At 48.8% G+C, this 14,994-nt stretch overlaps 2 protein-coding genes across 9 annotated transcripts in view; one reads left to right on the top strand and one right to left on the bottom strand.

Moving 5' to 3' along the window:
- EVA1C (eva-1 homolog C) overlaps positions 1 to 14,994 on the bottom strand; it is an 82,214-nt gene that overhangs the window by 15,019 nt on the left and 52,201 nt on the right. For 6 of the 8 annotated variants that reach the window (XM_055313380.1, XM_055313379.1, XM_055313382.1 and 3 more), the window contains 2 exons: positions 14,804 to 14,956; positions 3,968 to 4,111 (listed from right to left, as the gene is read on the bottom strand). In XM_055313380.1, the coding sequence (XP_055169355.1) occupies positions 3,968 to 4,111; positions 14,804 to 14,956 (297 nt within the window). The remainder of the gene's footprint in view (positions 1 to 3,967; positions 4,112 to 14,803; positions 14,957 to 14,994) is intronic. The other 2 variants (XM_055313383.1, XM_055313385.1) reach the window with 1 other exon arrangement.
- LOC129502027 (39S ribosomal protein L27, mitochondrial-like) lies at positions 13,196 to 13,870 on the top strand (the record flags this gene model as incomplete). Its single annotated transcript, XM_055313388.1, has 1 exon — positions 13,196 to 13,870. A coding segment is annotated over one exon (477 nt), but the record flags the coding sequence as incomplete, so codon positions are not given.

The raw sequence follows: 14,994 nt of genomic DNA, 5'->3' as shown, positions 1-14,994 counted from the left end.
CCACTGTAATTTCCTCTGCCCCCCCCACCATAAGGCGCAATCAGGGTTACTGTGGGTGAGGCATCCCTGCCCCACTGCCTGGGTCACACTAGAGACGGATGGCATGTGTTTCTATAGAAATGAGGACCAGGGCAGCCCGGGTGGCTCAGCGGTTTTAGCGCCGCCTTCAGCCCAGGGCGTGATCCTGGAGACCCAGGATTGAGTCCCACGTCAGGCTCCCTGCATGGAGCCTGCTTCTCCCTCTCTCTGTCTCTTATGGATAAATAAGTAAAATCTTTAAAAAAAAAAAAAAAGGACCTAGAGCTTGATGTTCAGTACTTGTTCCTAATGCACCTCTGCCCCCCCCCCCTTGGAGCGGGGTGTCCTCTTCCCTGTGTGGACATAGGGGAACAGCAAATCTGGGTTGAACAGCAAATCTGGACCAGCTGCTAGGGTTAGAAGCAGGGTATTGGAGTAGACATCTATGGGGTGGTTCTTCCCTGACCCTCTTACGTAGGAGCATCTTGACTTGGGTAGAGGTTTGGTTGGGGCCCTCTCTAGGAAGCCATGTCACATGGTCTCCGGCCAGGGCAGATCAAAAAGAGGGGGGCTTACCTGACCCAGCCCAGCCAATTAAATATCTTTCTGGTAGAAATTTGGAATTAAGATGGTCAGACTGCACGTCTCCATGATTGTTAGAAATGGGACATATGAGGGGGTGGCCTGGTGCCATCCAGCTCAGGCTCACAGGGATGCTGTGTACAGGAGAGAGAGATAGAGATAGAGATAGAGATAGAGAGAGAGAGAGAGAGAGAGAGAGAATAAGGAAGCAGAAGAGCCATGAGAGCAGAGATGCCAGAGGTTTGCCATGACCTTGGAGCTTCGGGTGTCAGCCCTTCCCTGAGGACTTGCTGTCCTGTCCTGGCTTCCATGGCCTTCCTGCCACCTGTTACCCACCCATCTAACACCCTTTTGACTTAAACCAGCTCAAATTGGTTTCTTCACTCACAGCCAAAGAGTGCTAACTAGGGCAGATTCACTCAGAAACTATTGACATCCTCGGTCTTCCACATCGGGTGGGAGAAATTTTTTAAAAATGTAAAACCCCGCATTCCCATTTGGTGACCTAGAAAATATTCAGACATTGCAAATTGCGTTTTAATGATTCAGGTTACACAGTGAAGAGCCATCTGGCCAGGGGTGAAGGAGAGTATAGTTTTAAAACATCAACCACTTAGAAGGTGATTAGGAAGTGTCTGCTCGGGCACCTGGGTGACTCAGTGTTTGAGCGTCTGCCTTCAGCTCAGGTTGTGATACCAGGGTCCTGGGATCGAGTCCTACATCAGGCTCCCCGCAGGGAGCCTGCTTTTCTCTCTGCCTGTGTCTCTGCCTCTCTCTGTGTCTCTCACGAATAAATAAATAAAAGTAAAAAAAAAAAAAAGTCCAGTCACCATGGTGGGCTGATTTTTCCACTGCAAGCCCTCCACTTGCACCTCCACCCAGGACCCCACAAGACTGGGTCCTGGCCATTCTGGTGCTACTTCATGCCACCTTGACCTCACCAGCTCTGCACTTCTCTATCTACTCCATGCCTCGATGACTGCACAGACCTACCTGCCAGATTTACCTGTGTGTTTGTTTAGCATCCATCTTTCGCCCTCAACTGATAATTCCAAGGACAAGGACCATGCCTTTTTTTTTCCTAACTACCCAATTCTTGGCACTGATGCCACATGGACACAGAGCACCTGCCCACAGCATGCTGAATGAATGAATGAAGGAGAAGAAGCATGAACTGAAGCAGGACCTCTAGGCCCTGAGATCCCACCCTCTCTCAGCTAAGAAGAGCCCCAGGGGCACCTGGGTGGCTCAGTGGTTGAGCATCTGCCTTTGGCTCAGGTCGTGATCCTGGGGTCCTGGGATCTAGTTCCACATCGGGCTCCCCACGGGGAGCTTGCTTTTCCCCTCTGCCTGTGCCTCTGCCTCTCTCTGTGTCTCTCATGAATAAATAAATAAAATCTTTTTTAAAAAGAAAAATAGGGCAGCCCAGGTGGCTCAGCGGTTTAGCATCATCTTCAGCCCAGGGCCTGATCCTGGAGACCCAGGATCGAGTCCCACATCAGGCTCCCTGAATGGAGCTTTCTTCTCCCTCTGCCTCTCTCTCTCTCTCTCTGCCTCTCTCTCTCTCCCTGTGTGTCTCATGAATAAATAAATAAAATCTTAAAAAAAAAAAAGAGCCCCAGCCCTAGGGGCTGTCCCCTCATTCTTGCAGGAACACCAGGAAATTCACCTCTTTGCAGGCTACACTCCAACACTCAGCTGGGGAGGCTGGATGTTACTAGAACTTCAGAGTGATCTGTGTGGCTTCTCGTGGGAACCCCAGCCAGAATACGCTCGATGAGGCCCAGAGCTGCTTGGGCATGGGAGCAGGAAGGAAGTCCAAGAAGGAAAGTAAAACCACACTTCCTGCAGTGCCAGAATAGGTGCTATTATTTTGGAAATGCATTTATGCAGCCCCCTTTGTTGTACTGGTTACAGCCCTGATATCACAGAGGACAACATTTTTAGCTCAGGATATAAAAGGCTGGGGGTGCATCAGTATATTATTAGACCACAAAAAGGAAGGAAGTACTGACACAAGAGACAACATGGATGTACCTCAGAAACACTACGTAAAGAAGCCCCGGCCCCCAAAAACCACATACTGCATGATTCCACTTCTATCAGCTGTTTAAGAGGCAAATCCTAAAGCCTGAGGGCATACTGATGGTTGCCTGGGGTGGGGAGGTAGAAGTGGACAGATGCCGACAGCTAAAGTGCGTGAGATTTATTTGGGGGATGATGAGAATGTTCTTAAGTTAACTGCGGTGATGGGGGCACATCCTGTGAATGAAATTAAATTCTGGAATCCAATTCTAAAACCTTTGATTTGTGTGCTGTAACAGGTGCACCGGGTGACCTGTGAATTACATCTCAATCAAGCTGCTACCAAAAGAAAAAAATGGGGATATCTGGGAGGAGGAGCGGTTTCCACCAGCACAGACATCGTTTTTTTGGGGTGTTTTTTTTTTTTTTTTTTTTTGGATACGGTTCTCTTTGCTCTCCTTTTGCTCCTATGATCATTTCAATATCAACGGTCCACATGTCAGGCCCACCAACCAGAAATCCACGGTACCTCAGAGACTAATTAGTGCCGACTCACTTTTAGGTAGCTCTCTAAACTTGGGCTCTAATGAACCAGGCATTTCATTTTTTTGTTTGACGACACTGGGAGAACCAAGTCATGCTGTCGTGTAACATTTTTAATTGTTTTCGGGGGAGCATTTGATCCGTTGACTCACTGCTGTGGATATGCAGATAAAATGGTTGTTGGCAGCAGAGAGAGTTAGTCATTTAGAGCCTCAAACCAAGGCTGCAAGGTTAACCAGGAGCCATACAACACTTCTGTGAGCTTGCATAACACGCCCTGTAAATTTCAGAGCCTCCTAAGCACCCAGATTAAAATCACTCTTCTCTCATTTGCTTGTTCTTTTCTTTTTTTTTTTTTTAAGATTTTTTTATGTATTCAGAAGAGACATAGAGAAAGAGAAAGAGAGAGAGAGAGGCAGAGGGAGAAGCAGGCTCCATGCAGGGAGCCCGACGCGGGACTTGATTCCGGGTCTTCAGGATCAGGCCCTGGGCCGAAGGCGGTGCTAAACCGCTGAGCCACCTGGGCTGCCCCTGCTTATTATTTTCCTACTCTTCCCATTTGCTGCCAACCTGATGGCTAAAAGACCTTTTAAGACAAATTTTGACCGAAGAACTCATATTGCTTATCTAATGTGAACCCCGTACACAGAAATAAAGGATTTTAAAAGGTACTGTTGGATACTGTGTAAGACAAACACAGTTTCAGGAGTAGCATCGTTTGGTTTGTCGCATTAAAATGCCTTTTGTTCCCATGGTCATCACCTCCCAAAGAGGCAACGAACTTCGAGCAGTTTCTTACCACAAGCATAGGTGACAGTGAGGTATTTTTTCACTCCTGGTAGACAGGGGCTCCCGAAATGGTGATTGTTGACCGTGATTTTGCATCTCTGCTTCCCATAGCACCTCCTGGATAATACTTGCAAAGCCGAGTAAGACAAGCAGTCTGAAAGGCAGGCAACGTCAACAAGAAATTTTATGTTGCATCTGTATCTGGCTACCGTGTAGCTTATGCTACTTTACGTAAGTAACAACACTGAGCTGGATTTCAGAGCTCATGGAGATAGTTTCTGGGATCATTTTCTGTCTCATTAAAATACTCAAGATGCTTTATCATATGGGCTAAGTACCATACAGGCAGAGTGGGCCTCCTGACATGTGCTAGGACAGCCCTGAGCCTAGGCTGATGCCCTGCTGTCACCATCTGGAAATTCTCACATATCTTTGAGCAAGGGGTCCTACATTTTCATTCTCCATCAAGCCCCGCAAATTATATAACTAGCCCTGCGTACAGAATAGGCAAAATATGAAGATTTTTATTTTTTATGCTTCTTACCACTCCTTAAAATATTTTTATTTGTTTGTTTGTTTTTGTTTACTTTGGAGAGAGCATGCGAGCGGAGGGGAGGTACAGAGGGAGAAGAGAGAAAATCTTAAGCAGGATCTATGCTGCTCATGGAGCCAGATCAGTGGGGCTTGATCTTAAGACCCTGAGATCACGACCTGAAATCAAGAGTCAGACGCTTGCTTAATTGACTGAGCCACCCAGGCACCCCTACTTGTCTATTTTGAGAATCCATCACCCCTACGTGAACAGAAGCTCCAAGAGGACAGGGACTCTTTCCATCTTGTTTGTCATCTAATTCCCACATCCTGGCCAGGTGCAGAAACCCAGAAAATAATGATGAATGAATGAATGAGATAAACTAAGAGACATGAGGACATGTTTTTCAGCACCTGCCACAATGCCATCACAATGAGCAAACATTAATCTAACATGTACAGAGGTGAGGCACAAGGGGTGCCATGTGCTGTCAGGAAAAACAAGTCAGAAGAAGTCTACCTTGGATTCGCAGGGTGCGCTGGAGCTGGAGACAAAACCCACATGTGGGACCTGATGTCTGACAATGTGAAACAGGGGGTGAGTGTCAGCAGTATGTGGCCAGGACAAGAGGTGCTGGGGTCAGAGACGGGAGTGATGGGCATGGACCACAGTGGTCACGACAGGCTTTATGGGGCAGAGGGACTCGGTCACGGGGGAAAGTGCATGAATTGGGTAGAGGCAAGCAAGACAGAGAGGCAGAAACACCACAGTAAGTGGGCTAGCATCACTTAGGCGGAGTCTAGGGGGTCAACTGTGAGCTGGAACAGTGGGTGCGGACGGGGAAGCCACAGAGAACGAGGGGAAAAGGCACCTGGAGAGAGAGCCTGAGTTTGCCTATGCATGCTCAGCCAAAGACAGATTCTATTCTGCATCCCAAAGGAATGGCTGGTGCCACTGACCTTTAGGGTCAGTGCACGGGAGGCCCTGGGAGAGAAAGAGAACCAAACTCCATTTGGAGGAAATTTTAATAATACACACTGGGCAGGGCGCCTGGGCGGCTCCACGGGTTGAGCACCTGACTCTTCGTTTTGGCTCAGGTCACCATCTCAGGGTCGTGGACTGAGCCTTGTTGGGGCTCCGCACTCAACGGGGAGTCTGCTGGAGATGCTCTCTCTCTTCCTCTGCCCCTCCCCCACTCTCTCTAAATGAATGAAGAATGAATGAATGAATGAGTAAAATCTTTTAAAAAATAGTACACACTGGAAGGAAATAAAAGCTTGAAGAGCAGAGCACAGAGGAGAGAATTTTAGAGACCTTAAAAAGGTCGGTTCACTTATAACAACACCTAACAACATTATGACAGCCGTTGTTGGCACTTGTACGTCAACTGATGCGGTGTTTCCAATGACTCTGCGGCATAGGCTATTTATCGTATATGTAATATATGTATTATAATAAGATATATAATTGTTTCTATAATACACAAATGAGGGAAATACAAATTAAGACCACAATAAAATATTATTTTGCACTTTCTAGATCAGCAAAACTTAAAAGACTGACAATCCCAAGTGTTGAAGAAGATACGGATCAATGGAAACCCTTGAACTTGGCTGGTGGGAGTATAAACCATCCCTGGAACATGCATGGGCATCTTTTAAATCGGCACATTTCTCATCTGCAGACTCAGCAGTTCCACTCCCAAGAGTCTATAGGCTCACAAATCCTTTTCCCAACTCCTTCAGAATTCACAGTCAAGATCTGAGAATGGGATGTATGATTTCTGCATTGGGAAGAAGTAGCCATCTGAATTACGAAATTATTCTTAGAAGCCTGATATAACTAGCGTTTATTCTGTTACAAAGGAAATACGCATTTAGAGTTGAAAACTTGAAAAGCACAGATAAGCCACAGCTAGAAAAATAAAAATTTCCAGTAAATTCGGGGAAAAAAAAAAACACCTCAAAATGATTAACCTTTAAGGAACCTCCTTCTAGCCACTTTTCCCTGTGTGAATGCCCTTCCCCCTCAATGGTGTCATACACATATTTCGTATGCTACTTTTTTCCCATTTAACATAGCTGTGCAAATTTTAACATGAATATAATTTTAAAGACTTGCATAATTCTCCATTTTATGGATGCACCAGCTCTATTTACAAAACCCAATGCAATCATCATTCAGGGGATTTCTGGTTTTAAACATTAGAAGCAGTTCTATGTTGGGGGGCACCTGAGTGGCTCAGTCACTTAAGCATCGGACTCGATTTCAGCTCAGGTCCTGATCAGGGTCCTGGGATCAAGCCCATGCTCAGCGGGGAGTTTGCTGGAGATTCTCTCTCTCTCCCTCTGCCCCTCCCCCTCCACGTTGCATTCTCTCCTACTCTCAAATAGATAAATAGGTAGATAGATAGATTAAAAAAAAAAAGTTCTATGTGGAACATGCCAAGAGCTAAATATCTACACAACAAGCATGATAGTTTCCACAGGAATTCTTGGAAGTAGATTGCTTTGTCAAAGGCTATTCAAAATATTAAGGATTTTTAAAAAAATATTTTTATTTATTTATTCATGAGAGACACACAGAGAGGCAGAGACATAGACTGAGGGAGAAGCAGGCTCCCTGCGGAGAGCCCAATGCGGGACTCAATCCCAGGACCCTGAGATCACACCCTGGGCTGAAGGCAGATGCTCAACCACGGAGCCACCCAGGCGTCCCAAAATATTAAGGCTTTTGATACACACCACCAAAGTGTTATCCAGAAGAGTTCTCCTGATTCACACTCCTGCCAGAATTGTACGAGTGCCCTGGGGAACCTTATATTTTCTTAGGACGTGTGCCTGACCATATTCTTTAAGACTAATGCAGAGAGGAAAAAGAAATCCATCTCATTTATAAGACCACAACCCTCTTTGACCCAAGAGGTTGTGACGAGCGTGATTTACAGAGGTGTGCTTCTCACTCTTAAATTACCCTGGGAGCAAAAGAGTTTATCTTGGTCAGAGTGAAACCCACAGTGTGTTTTCAGGAAGGGGCCCAAGGTAATTCAGGTCTGACTCAGGTCTGACCGACCATATCCTTGTTGACACTGAGCTCCGAACTGTTCGCAGGATTTATTTCCAAGCCATTATCTCCCCCTGAGGCTGATTTTCTGCGCACCCTCTCTTCCTGGCAAACCATCCTCCACACCCAATACATCTGATAACATGATACTCAACCATTTCATTTTTATTTTTTTTAGCTATTGTTTAACACTGAAACTGAAGCTAATGAATCCTCACAACGTGTGTTTATTTTGATAATTAGGCTGCTCTTGGCAGTGGGGACCCCTAGCACTTTACTTTTTGGCTGGGAAGTCGAGGCCTGCCCACACTTGGCCTTGGGATGGCCTTCGCCGAGACCTTGAGGCCCACGGGGTGGTTTTCTAGTTCTCTTACTAAGGAAATAGCAGGATCTCTGGAGCCCACCCAGAAAATGTAACTGCAGCAGGAAATGACAACACAGTGGACACCCGGCCAGGGGGCCTTCCCAAAGTTCATGCCCAGGTCTGTGGGAAGGCTCACTCCTTTCTGTGTGAACTTGCAATTGCCCTGGTGTTCACTTGGGGCCAGCAATAATCACTCACTGTCACACCTTCCCTTCTCTTCCCCTCGACAAGACATAGGGTCTGATGGATCTGACTTGCTGGAAGATCTTTCAGGTGCATCTTTGAAGGCTCATCAACCTCAAGCTAAGACACCACATGTAGCTGTGTTGGAACTCGTGTGCCAGCGAGATGCCACCTTGTGAAGCTGGTCTCACAGCTGGCTTAGTCATCACTCTTGCGCGTCTCAGCTTTTTTTTTCATAGTTTAGTGTTATATCGAAGTCTCAGTCGGCTAGGGCTGCTGTAACAAGTACCACCCACTGGGAGCGTAACCAACAGAAATGTATTTCCATTCTGGAGGCTGGAAGTCCCAGATGTCAGCAGACTTGGTTCCTTCTGAGGCCTCTCTCCTTGGCTTGGGGATGGCCATCCTCTCCGTGTGTCCATGCACGGTCTTCCTCTGTGTGTGTGTGTCCTAACTCCCTCTTCTTACAGGCACACAAGTTATATTGGATTAGCACCCATGTGACCTTAATCTAACTTTAACATTTATTTATTTATTTATTTATTTTTATTTATTTATTTATTATTTTAAAGATTTTATTTATTTATTCATGAGAGACACAGAGAGAGGCAGAGACATGGGCAGAGGGAGAAGCAGGCTCCCTGCAGGGAGCACAGTGGGAGACTCAATCCCAGGACCCTGGGATCACGCCCTGAGCCGAAGGCAGATGCTCAACCACTGAGCCACCCAGGTGCCCCTTAAACATCTCTTTAAAGATCTTCTCTTTGGGGCGTCTGGGTGGCTCAGTTGGTTGAGCGTCTGCCTTTGGCTCAGGGCATGATCCCAGGGTCCTGGGATTAAGCCCCACATCGGGCTCTCTGCTCAGTGAGGAGCCTGCTTCTCCTCCCTCTGCCCTTCCCCCCTGCTTGTGTTCTTTCTCTCTCTCAAAAAAGAAAATATATATATTTTTTTAAAGTGAGTTTCTGAGATCCAAAGAATTCCTCAAAATGCGGATGTGGAGCTGAACTTTGGGCATCAGTTGGGAGAACCTTGAGGAAAAGTGTTAGTTAAAGTCTAAGGCCTTGAAGAGAAGCGCCTTTCTAACCTTTGCACCTTGATGCCAAGTACGTCTCAGAGTAGAACTTTCCACCTTCAAAGTGAATGGGCACTGATATGCTAGATATCTCTCTCGAGAGGGAGACTGGTGGCAGGAAAAGCACGTCAAGGATTAACAGCTCTACTCATCATCTAAAAATACTTGGGGGAGGGATCCCTGGGTGGCGCAGCGGTTTGGCTCCTGCCTTTGGCCCAGGGCGCGATCCTGGAGACCAAGGATCAAGTCCCACATCGGGCTCCCGGTGCATGGAGCCTGCTTCTCCCTCTGCTTATGTCTCTGTGCCTCTCTCTCTCTCTGTGTGACTATCATAAATAAATAAAAAAAAATTTAAAAAAAATAAATAAATAAAAAAATAAAAATACTTGGGGGAAAAAATAAGGGTCCCACCAGGGGTAAAAAAAAAGGGGGGGGGAAGGTTAGAGAGATGGTGGGCGAGAGTGCAAATACAAGAACCACAAAAGCATGGGAAATGCTCATAGTCATTAATATTCAAAGGAAGGCAAGTAAGAGGATCATCTTATATCTGTTAAATTAGATCCTAAGAAAAATCACACATACGTCTGCCAGAGTTGCAAGGAAACCCAAAGGCTTACATCGCTGTTTATGCATATAAATTGGTACAAAAAGTTTTTGGAAAGAACTCTGGGGATACATATAAAGAATTGTAAACATGCCCATGCCCTCTTTCAATATAAAACTTCTGGGAATTTATCCCAAGGAAACAATCCAGAGGAAAGAAAAAGCTACAAGCATAATACACATCACTTAGAATATTTGAAAGTCAGAAGCAGTAAGACACCCCCCCCCAGCCACCAGGGAACGGTAAATTAAATACTACACTATAGCCCTGTCACAAGACGTGAAGAAATGACTAGCATTGTGAGGATTTTGCTGGCGACCTGGAAGACACCCTGGATATAAAGTGAAATTTCAAACCAGAATCAAACATATCTGTTTCAGAATCACCACTAGGTAAAAACTGTTCTAAGCTCACACACCAGGACTTGGAGGAGACCCTGAAAAAGGAAAGAGCTTCTCACTTGATGGGTAACATCCATGGCTACACTGGTTTCCTATTTCCCTTAAATGTATTTATGGTGCCGGTTCTGGACGGTCACGGTGATCCTACTTGTCATCTCTCAGAAAGAACTGGAAATGCCCTCCCTCAGGATTTTTTCAGTGCTAAAGCCACACTCAGCGGAGCTTCCTGGCCTCACTGGGGCCTGGGTGGCCCCCTCCACGCGTGTTCCCAGGGAGGCACCAGGGCTGGAGCATATGGGCTTCCACCAGACTGCAGCTCATCCACCAGACGAACGGTACACACATCACCTTCCAGACGCCACAGTGAGGCCTGACCCCCGGCCCCAGACAGTCATCCTACCAAATTCATGTCAGGTCCCAGGATGGAGAATAAACAGCCTTTCCCCCTCCTTCAAAGCGATGTTGCTGAGTTCTTAGAGCAGAGATCACACTGGCAGCCTGTGGACCGGATGTGGCCTGTAGGCATGTTTTGTTTGGCTCATGCACGGTTTTAAAAAGTTGGAACATTTCACATTAAGAAAAAAAAAATCCGGATTTCCAGCATCTCCTGAGGGGTTGGAGGCTGTGACGACACCGGGCCCGCATTCTGGGCTGGCAACCATCCACCTGCAGGAGCCCATGGGGGCGCCTCCCTCAGGAGGGGCTCTGATTCATCCAGGCCCTACTCTGGGCCAGGCCCTGCTCCAGCTGCTGGGAATCCAGCGGGCAGCAGACAGGGCTTACCTTCCCCTGGGGGAACAGACCACAGACACCGAATGATGGTTTCCATGTCATGAAGACACAAGGGGAGGAGGCCCGCCTGAGACTGCAGAGACGAGGTGCCTGGCTGGGCAGGGAGCCCCAGGAGACCTGGCTGAGAAGGACATCCGACTTGGTTCTGGCCTGATGGGGTGAAAACATTCCAGGCCAGAGGAAGAGCTTGTGCAAAGGCTCCAGGCTATGAATGAGTGTGCAGTGCCCCACAGTTTGGAGGCCTGGGAGACTGGATTTATTCTAATTACAGTGGGCAAAGCGCAGGGTTTTAAGGGGTCGGGGGTGGGCGTTTTGATCAGATTTATTTTATTAATATCTCTCCGGCTGCCAAGCGAAGAAGGGACTAAGGGAGGGTCCTTGGCCTCCCCAGGCCCTCTCCTTTTCCCTGTGAGCCTCTCTCCGGGTGTAGAGCACAGGGCCGGGCGCTCTCCAGGGTTTGGCAGTGGGTCCTGAATGCAGCCAACAGCCAACCTCAAGTGTAGCCAATGGGGCGAGGGACAGAAGCCCTTGACCGTGAGGGAAGGGAGGGGCCGGGGGGCCAGGACGAGGAAACCTCCTTTTGCCCTGTGACTTTGCCAGGGCTGACACTTTCCAAGTGTCACGCTAAGCAAGGGGCACGGTCTCCCATTCACAGACCTTCCCGGCGTACACTAGGGCTATTCATGGCACGAGCACAGCTGGCTGACCTAAGGATTCCTCAAAGTCTCTATGGCAACTTGTCCTTTAGCCATGATGTCTGCTAACATTTTCTTTGGCTGATTGCGTTTCCCTTTAAACCCAACTCCCATCCAACTTCCCAGGAACCAAAGGCAGCGACCCAGGGCACGTAAATCACTCACCCTGTGTGCGGATCTGCCCGCTTGGCTGACCGACTTCTTCTGCCCAAAGCAACAGCGGAAGCAGATGTGACTTAGTGCTGCCTCCCCAAACACCTGGGGCTAAGTTTGATGTAGCAAGCCTGAGACATGGGGTGCCCCACCCCAATATTAAGAAGGAGGGTCTCCCTTTTTGCAGAAATAGCTCACGTCACCAAGGGCCCCTTATGCAGCCAAGGGAACGAGACCATATGGGAGTCACTACAGGATGTTCAGAAGAACAGCGATCACTCTGGCCCTTGAGAAGAATGCCTCTGGCCACCCTGGGGTGGGGGGTGGGGACGGCAAGCCAGGGAGGAGGGAGACCGCAATGACCCAGCGATGGTCCCCTGGGCCGATGCGGGAGTTGGACCGAAGGAAGAGGGGAGGGAGATGTTCGGAACACATGCAGGTGTTACATGAGAGGGAGACCGGAGTGTCAGGAACCCCCAGGTCACTCAGGGGGGTGTGGGGCAGAGGGTGGTGCCGTGACACACCAGGGGAAGCCCCCACCAAGGACCTCTCTGCCCCATCTGGCACCCAAGCCTGTTAAATGGGAGTCCTCTCCCCCAGAGCTAATCCAGACAGCACTTCACTCAGCCTGTCTTTCTGGGCCACCAGGGCCACCAGAGCCACCCTTCAAATGACCCTCCACCATCCGCCACCGAGGGGCCTTCCTTCCCAGAACACCAGGCCAGGGGCCTTGGTGGCACGCATTCCTTGGGAACAGCTTTTTGTTCTCTCTCTAGTCTTGCCCAAGAATTTGCCTGTGTGGTCAGTGACTTTACATTCTTTTATTTTTTCAGATCCAGGACACTGGTTTTGTATGAATCTCTTCTTAAAAATGAATGTTCAATTCCACATGTGACTAGCAATTTAATACACTCGGAGCTCGTTTTAGATTCTGATGAATACAGTGCAGCTCTCTGGGCTGTCTCCCCGTGGGGACTGACTGTTCCCTCTGGTAATACGGAGGATACAGGTCAGGCCCACTTTCCCACCGCAGACTGGGGTACGTGATGGTTAATTTTACATCTTAACTCAGCTAGGCCAGGGTGTCCCGTCATTTGGTCAAACACCAGTCTAGACGTGGTTGTGAAGATATCTTAAGGACGGGACTAACATTTAACATTTAAAGGGGCCTCTGAGTAAAGCAGACTACCCTTCCAGGTGTGGGTGGGCCTCAACCAATCAGTTGAAGGACTGAAGGGCAAAGACAGGCCCACTGAGGATGCGGGCGGCTGCTACTCCCTTTGCTCATTAAAACTTCAGAAACCTGATTTCAGGAACTCAACTTGTAGACTCCAGAGTCTCACAAGGCTTCTCTGAAGACTCTGGCGTATCCTTGATTAACTGGCTGTGTCTGCAGGCCTGAAAGCAAGGACTGCCAGCCCTGTGCTTGTCACATAGCAAGGGGCTTCCATCTTGCCCTGCTGAGCCCCCCTCAGGCTGCGTCTCTTGCCGTCAGATATGCATCCAAGAAGACAGGTGGCAGCTCCAAAAACCTGGGTGGAAAGTCACCAGGCAAACGCTTTGGCCTCAGGAAAATGGAGGGTCACTACGTTCATGCTGGCAACATCCTTGCAACTCAATGCCACTTCCGTTGGCACCCAGGCGCCCATGTGGGCCTTGGGAAGAAGAAGCACCTGTATGCCCTGGAGGAGGGAGTGGTCCGCTACACTAAGGAGGTCTATGTGCCCAGTCCCAGCAACACAGAGGCTGTGGAGCTGGTTACCAGGCTGCCCAAGGGTGCTGTGCTCTATAAGACTTTTGTCCACGTGGTTCCTGTGAAGCCTGAGGGCACCTTCAAACTGGTAGCTATGCTTTGAATTCCTGGGGCCATTGGATGGAGACTGGAGCCCAGGTGACAGGAGAGGGTGGCACCAGGAGAAGTCAAGAGTTGGGGATGGCAAGGCCTCCTGAGGAAGCCCACTTGGTAATGACTGTAGAAGACTCTGAAATGACTGGCTAGGAAGCCTTTTGGGAGCCCTGACCTGGGGCCAAAAATAAAGTTTGCTGGGGTCAAAAAAAAAAAAAAAAAAAGGCCAGGTCTTCCGAATACAGAAATTTTCCTCCAGGCTGCAGCACAGAAAATCTGCCTGTTTGCAGCCCAGTACCCCAGTACCCCCACAGGACGTAGACTCAAGATTGAACACCAGCTCTTACCTGAGTTCCCAGACTGTCAACCTGCCCCAAGCTTTCAGATTTGCCAGGCTCCACCACCGTGTGAGCCGATTCCTTAACATCAGTCTCTCTTCCCCAAATACATATACGCATCTCCTGTGGGTTCGGTTGCTCTGGAGAGCCCTGACTAATCATAACATCGGGTGACTCCGATGGGGGGAGCTTCTGGCCCCACATCCTGGCCATCACCTCTCAGCACCAGACGGCAGATCGCTGCGAAGAACGACCCACTGAGCTCCGCTGCACACTAAACAACCGGGGATGGTCCAGGCTCTTCTCTCTACCTGGACGCCGCCCCAGGTATCTGTAGGTGTCCTCCTTTGAGTCTCTGCTCAGCATCCCGGAGACCCCGGAAGACCATGCCTCTCTGCAGCACACCCCAGCCTCCCCAACCTCCCTTCCGCTGTGGGCTTTTCCGCTTAGTACATATGTGGCCCTGAAATACGATACGTGGGCTCCTTCTGTTTGTTCCTTCTCTCACAACCTCTTTGTCCGTTGCTGGAAGATCAGTTCCATGTAGACCATGTGTTGTTAGTCCCTGAGACTCGCTCACACCTAGAACAGGGCCCTGCACACAGTCGGTGCTCAATAACTATTTGGTGTGAAATGACTAAACAGTGGACAGATTTGGGAATGTGGGGCAGAAGGAGGCAGGACCCTGTGGGTGGTTCCTCCCTGCCCTCGAACGTCCCTCTCCTCCAGGTCCTGACCACTAGATGGGGAGCCAGGGCCCTAATCCCCTCGGCACCTAACGGTAGCCACACAAAAACACATACCAAAGGGGGGGAGCCGCTCCCCTTCCGAAGAGCAGATGTCCCTCTCCTGGGTCCTCCTGCCGTAGCTCGCAGAGTAGATGTTGAGAAACTTTGAAGGGTGGCAGTGCAGTTTCAGCTCTTGGTCTTCACACACGGTTTTGTTTTTTAATTCATCTGAAGCAGAAACAAAAATCAGCGGCACCATCAGCTCC

The sequence above is a fragment of the Nyctereutes procyonoides genome, unplaced genomic scaffold, assembly GCF_905146905.1.
Source record: "Nyctereutes procyonoides isolate TBG_1078 unplaced genomic scaffold, NYPRO_anot_genome, whole genome shotgun sequence".
Lineage (NCBI taxonomy): Eukaryota > Metazoa > Chordata > Mammalia > Carnivora > Canidae > Nyctereutes > Nyctereutes procyonoides.
Note: the sequence above shows the minus strand (reverse complement) of the source record. Positions and strands in the feature narration are given on the sequence as shown.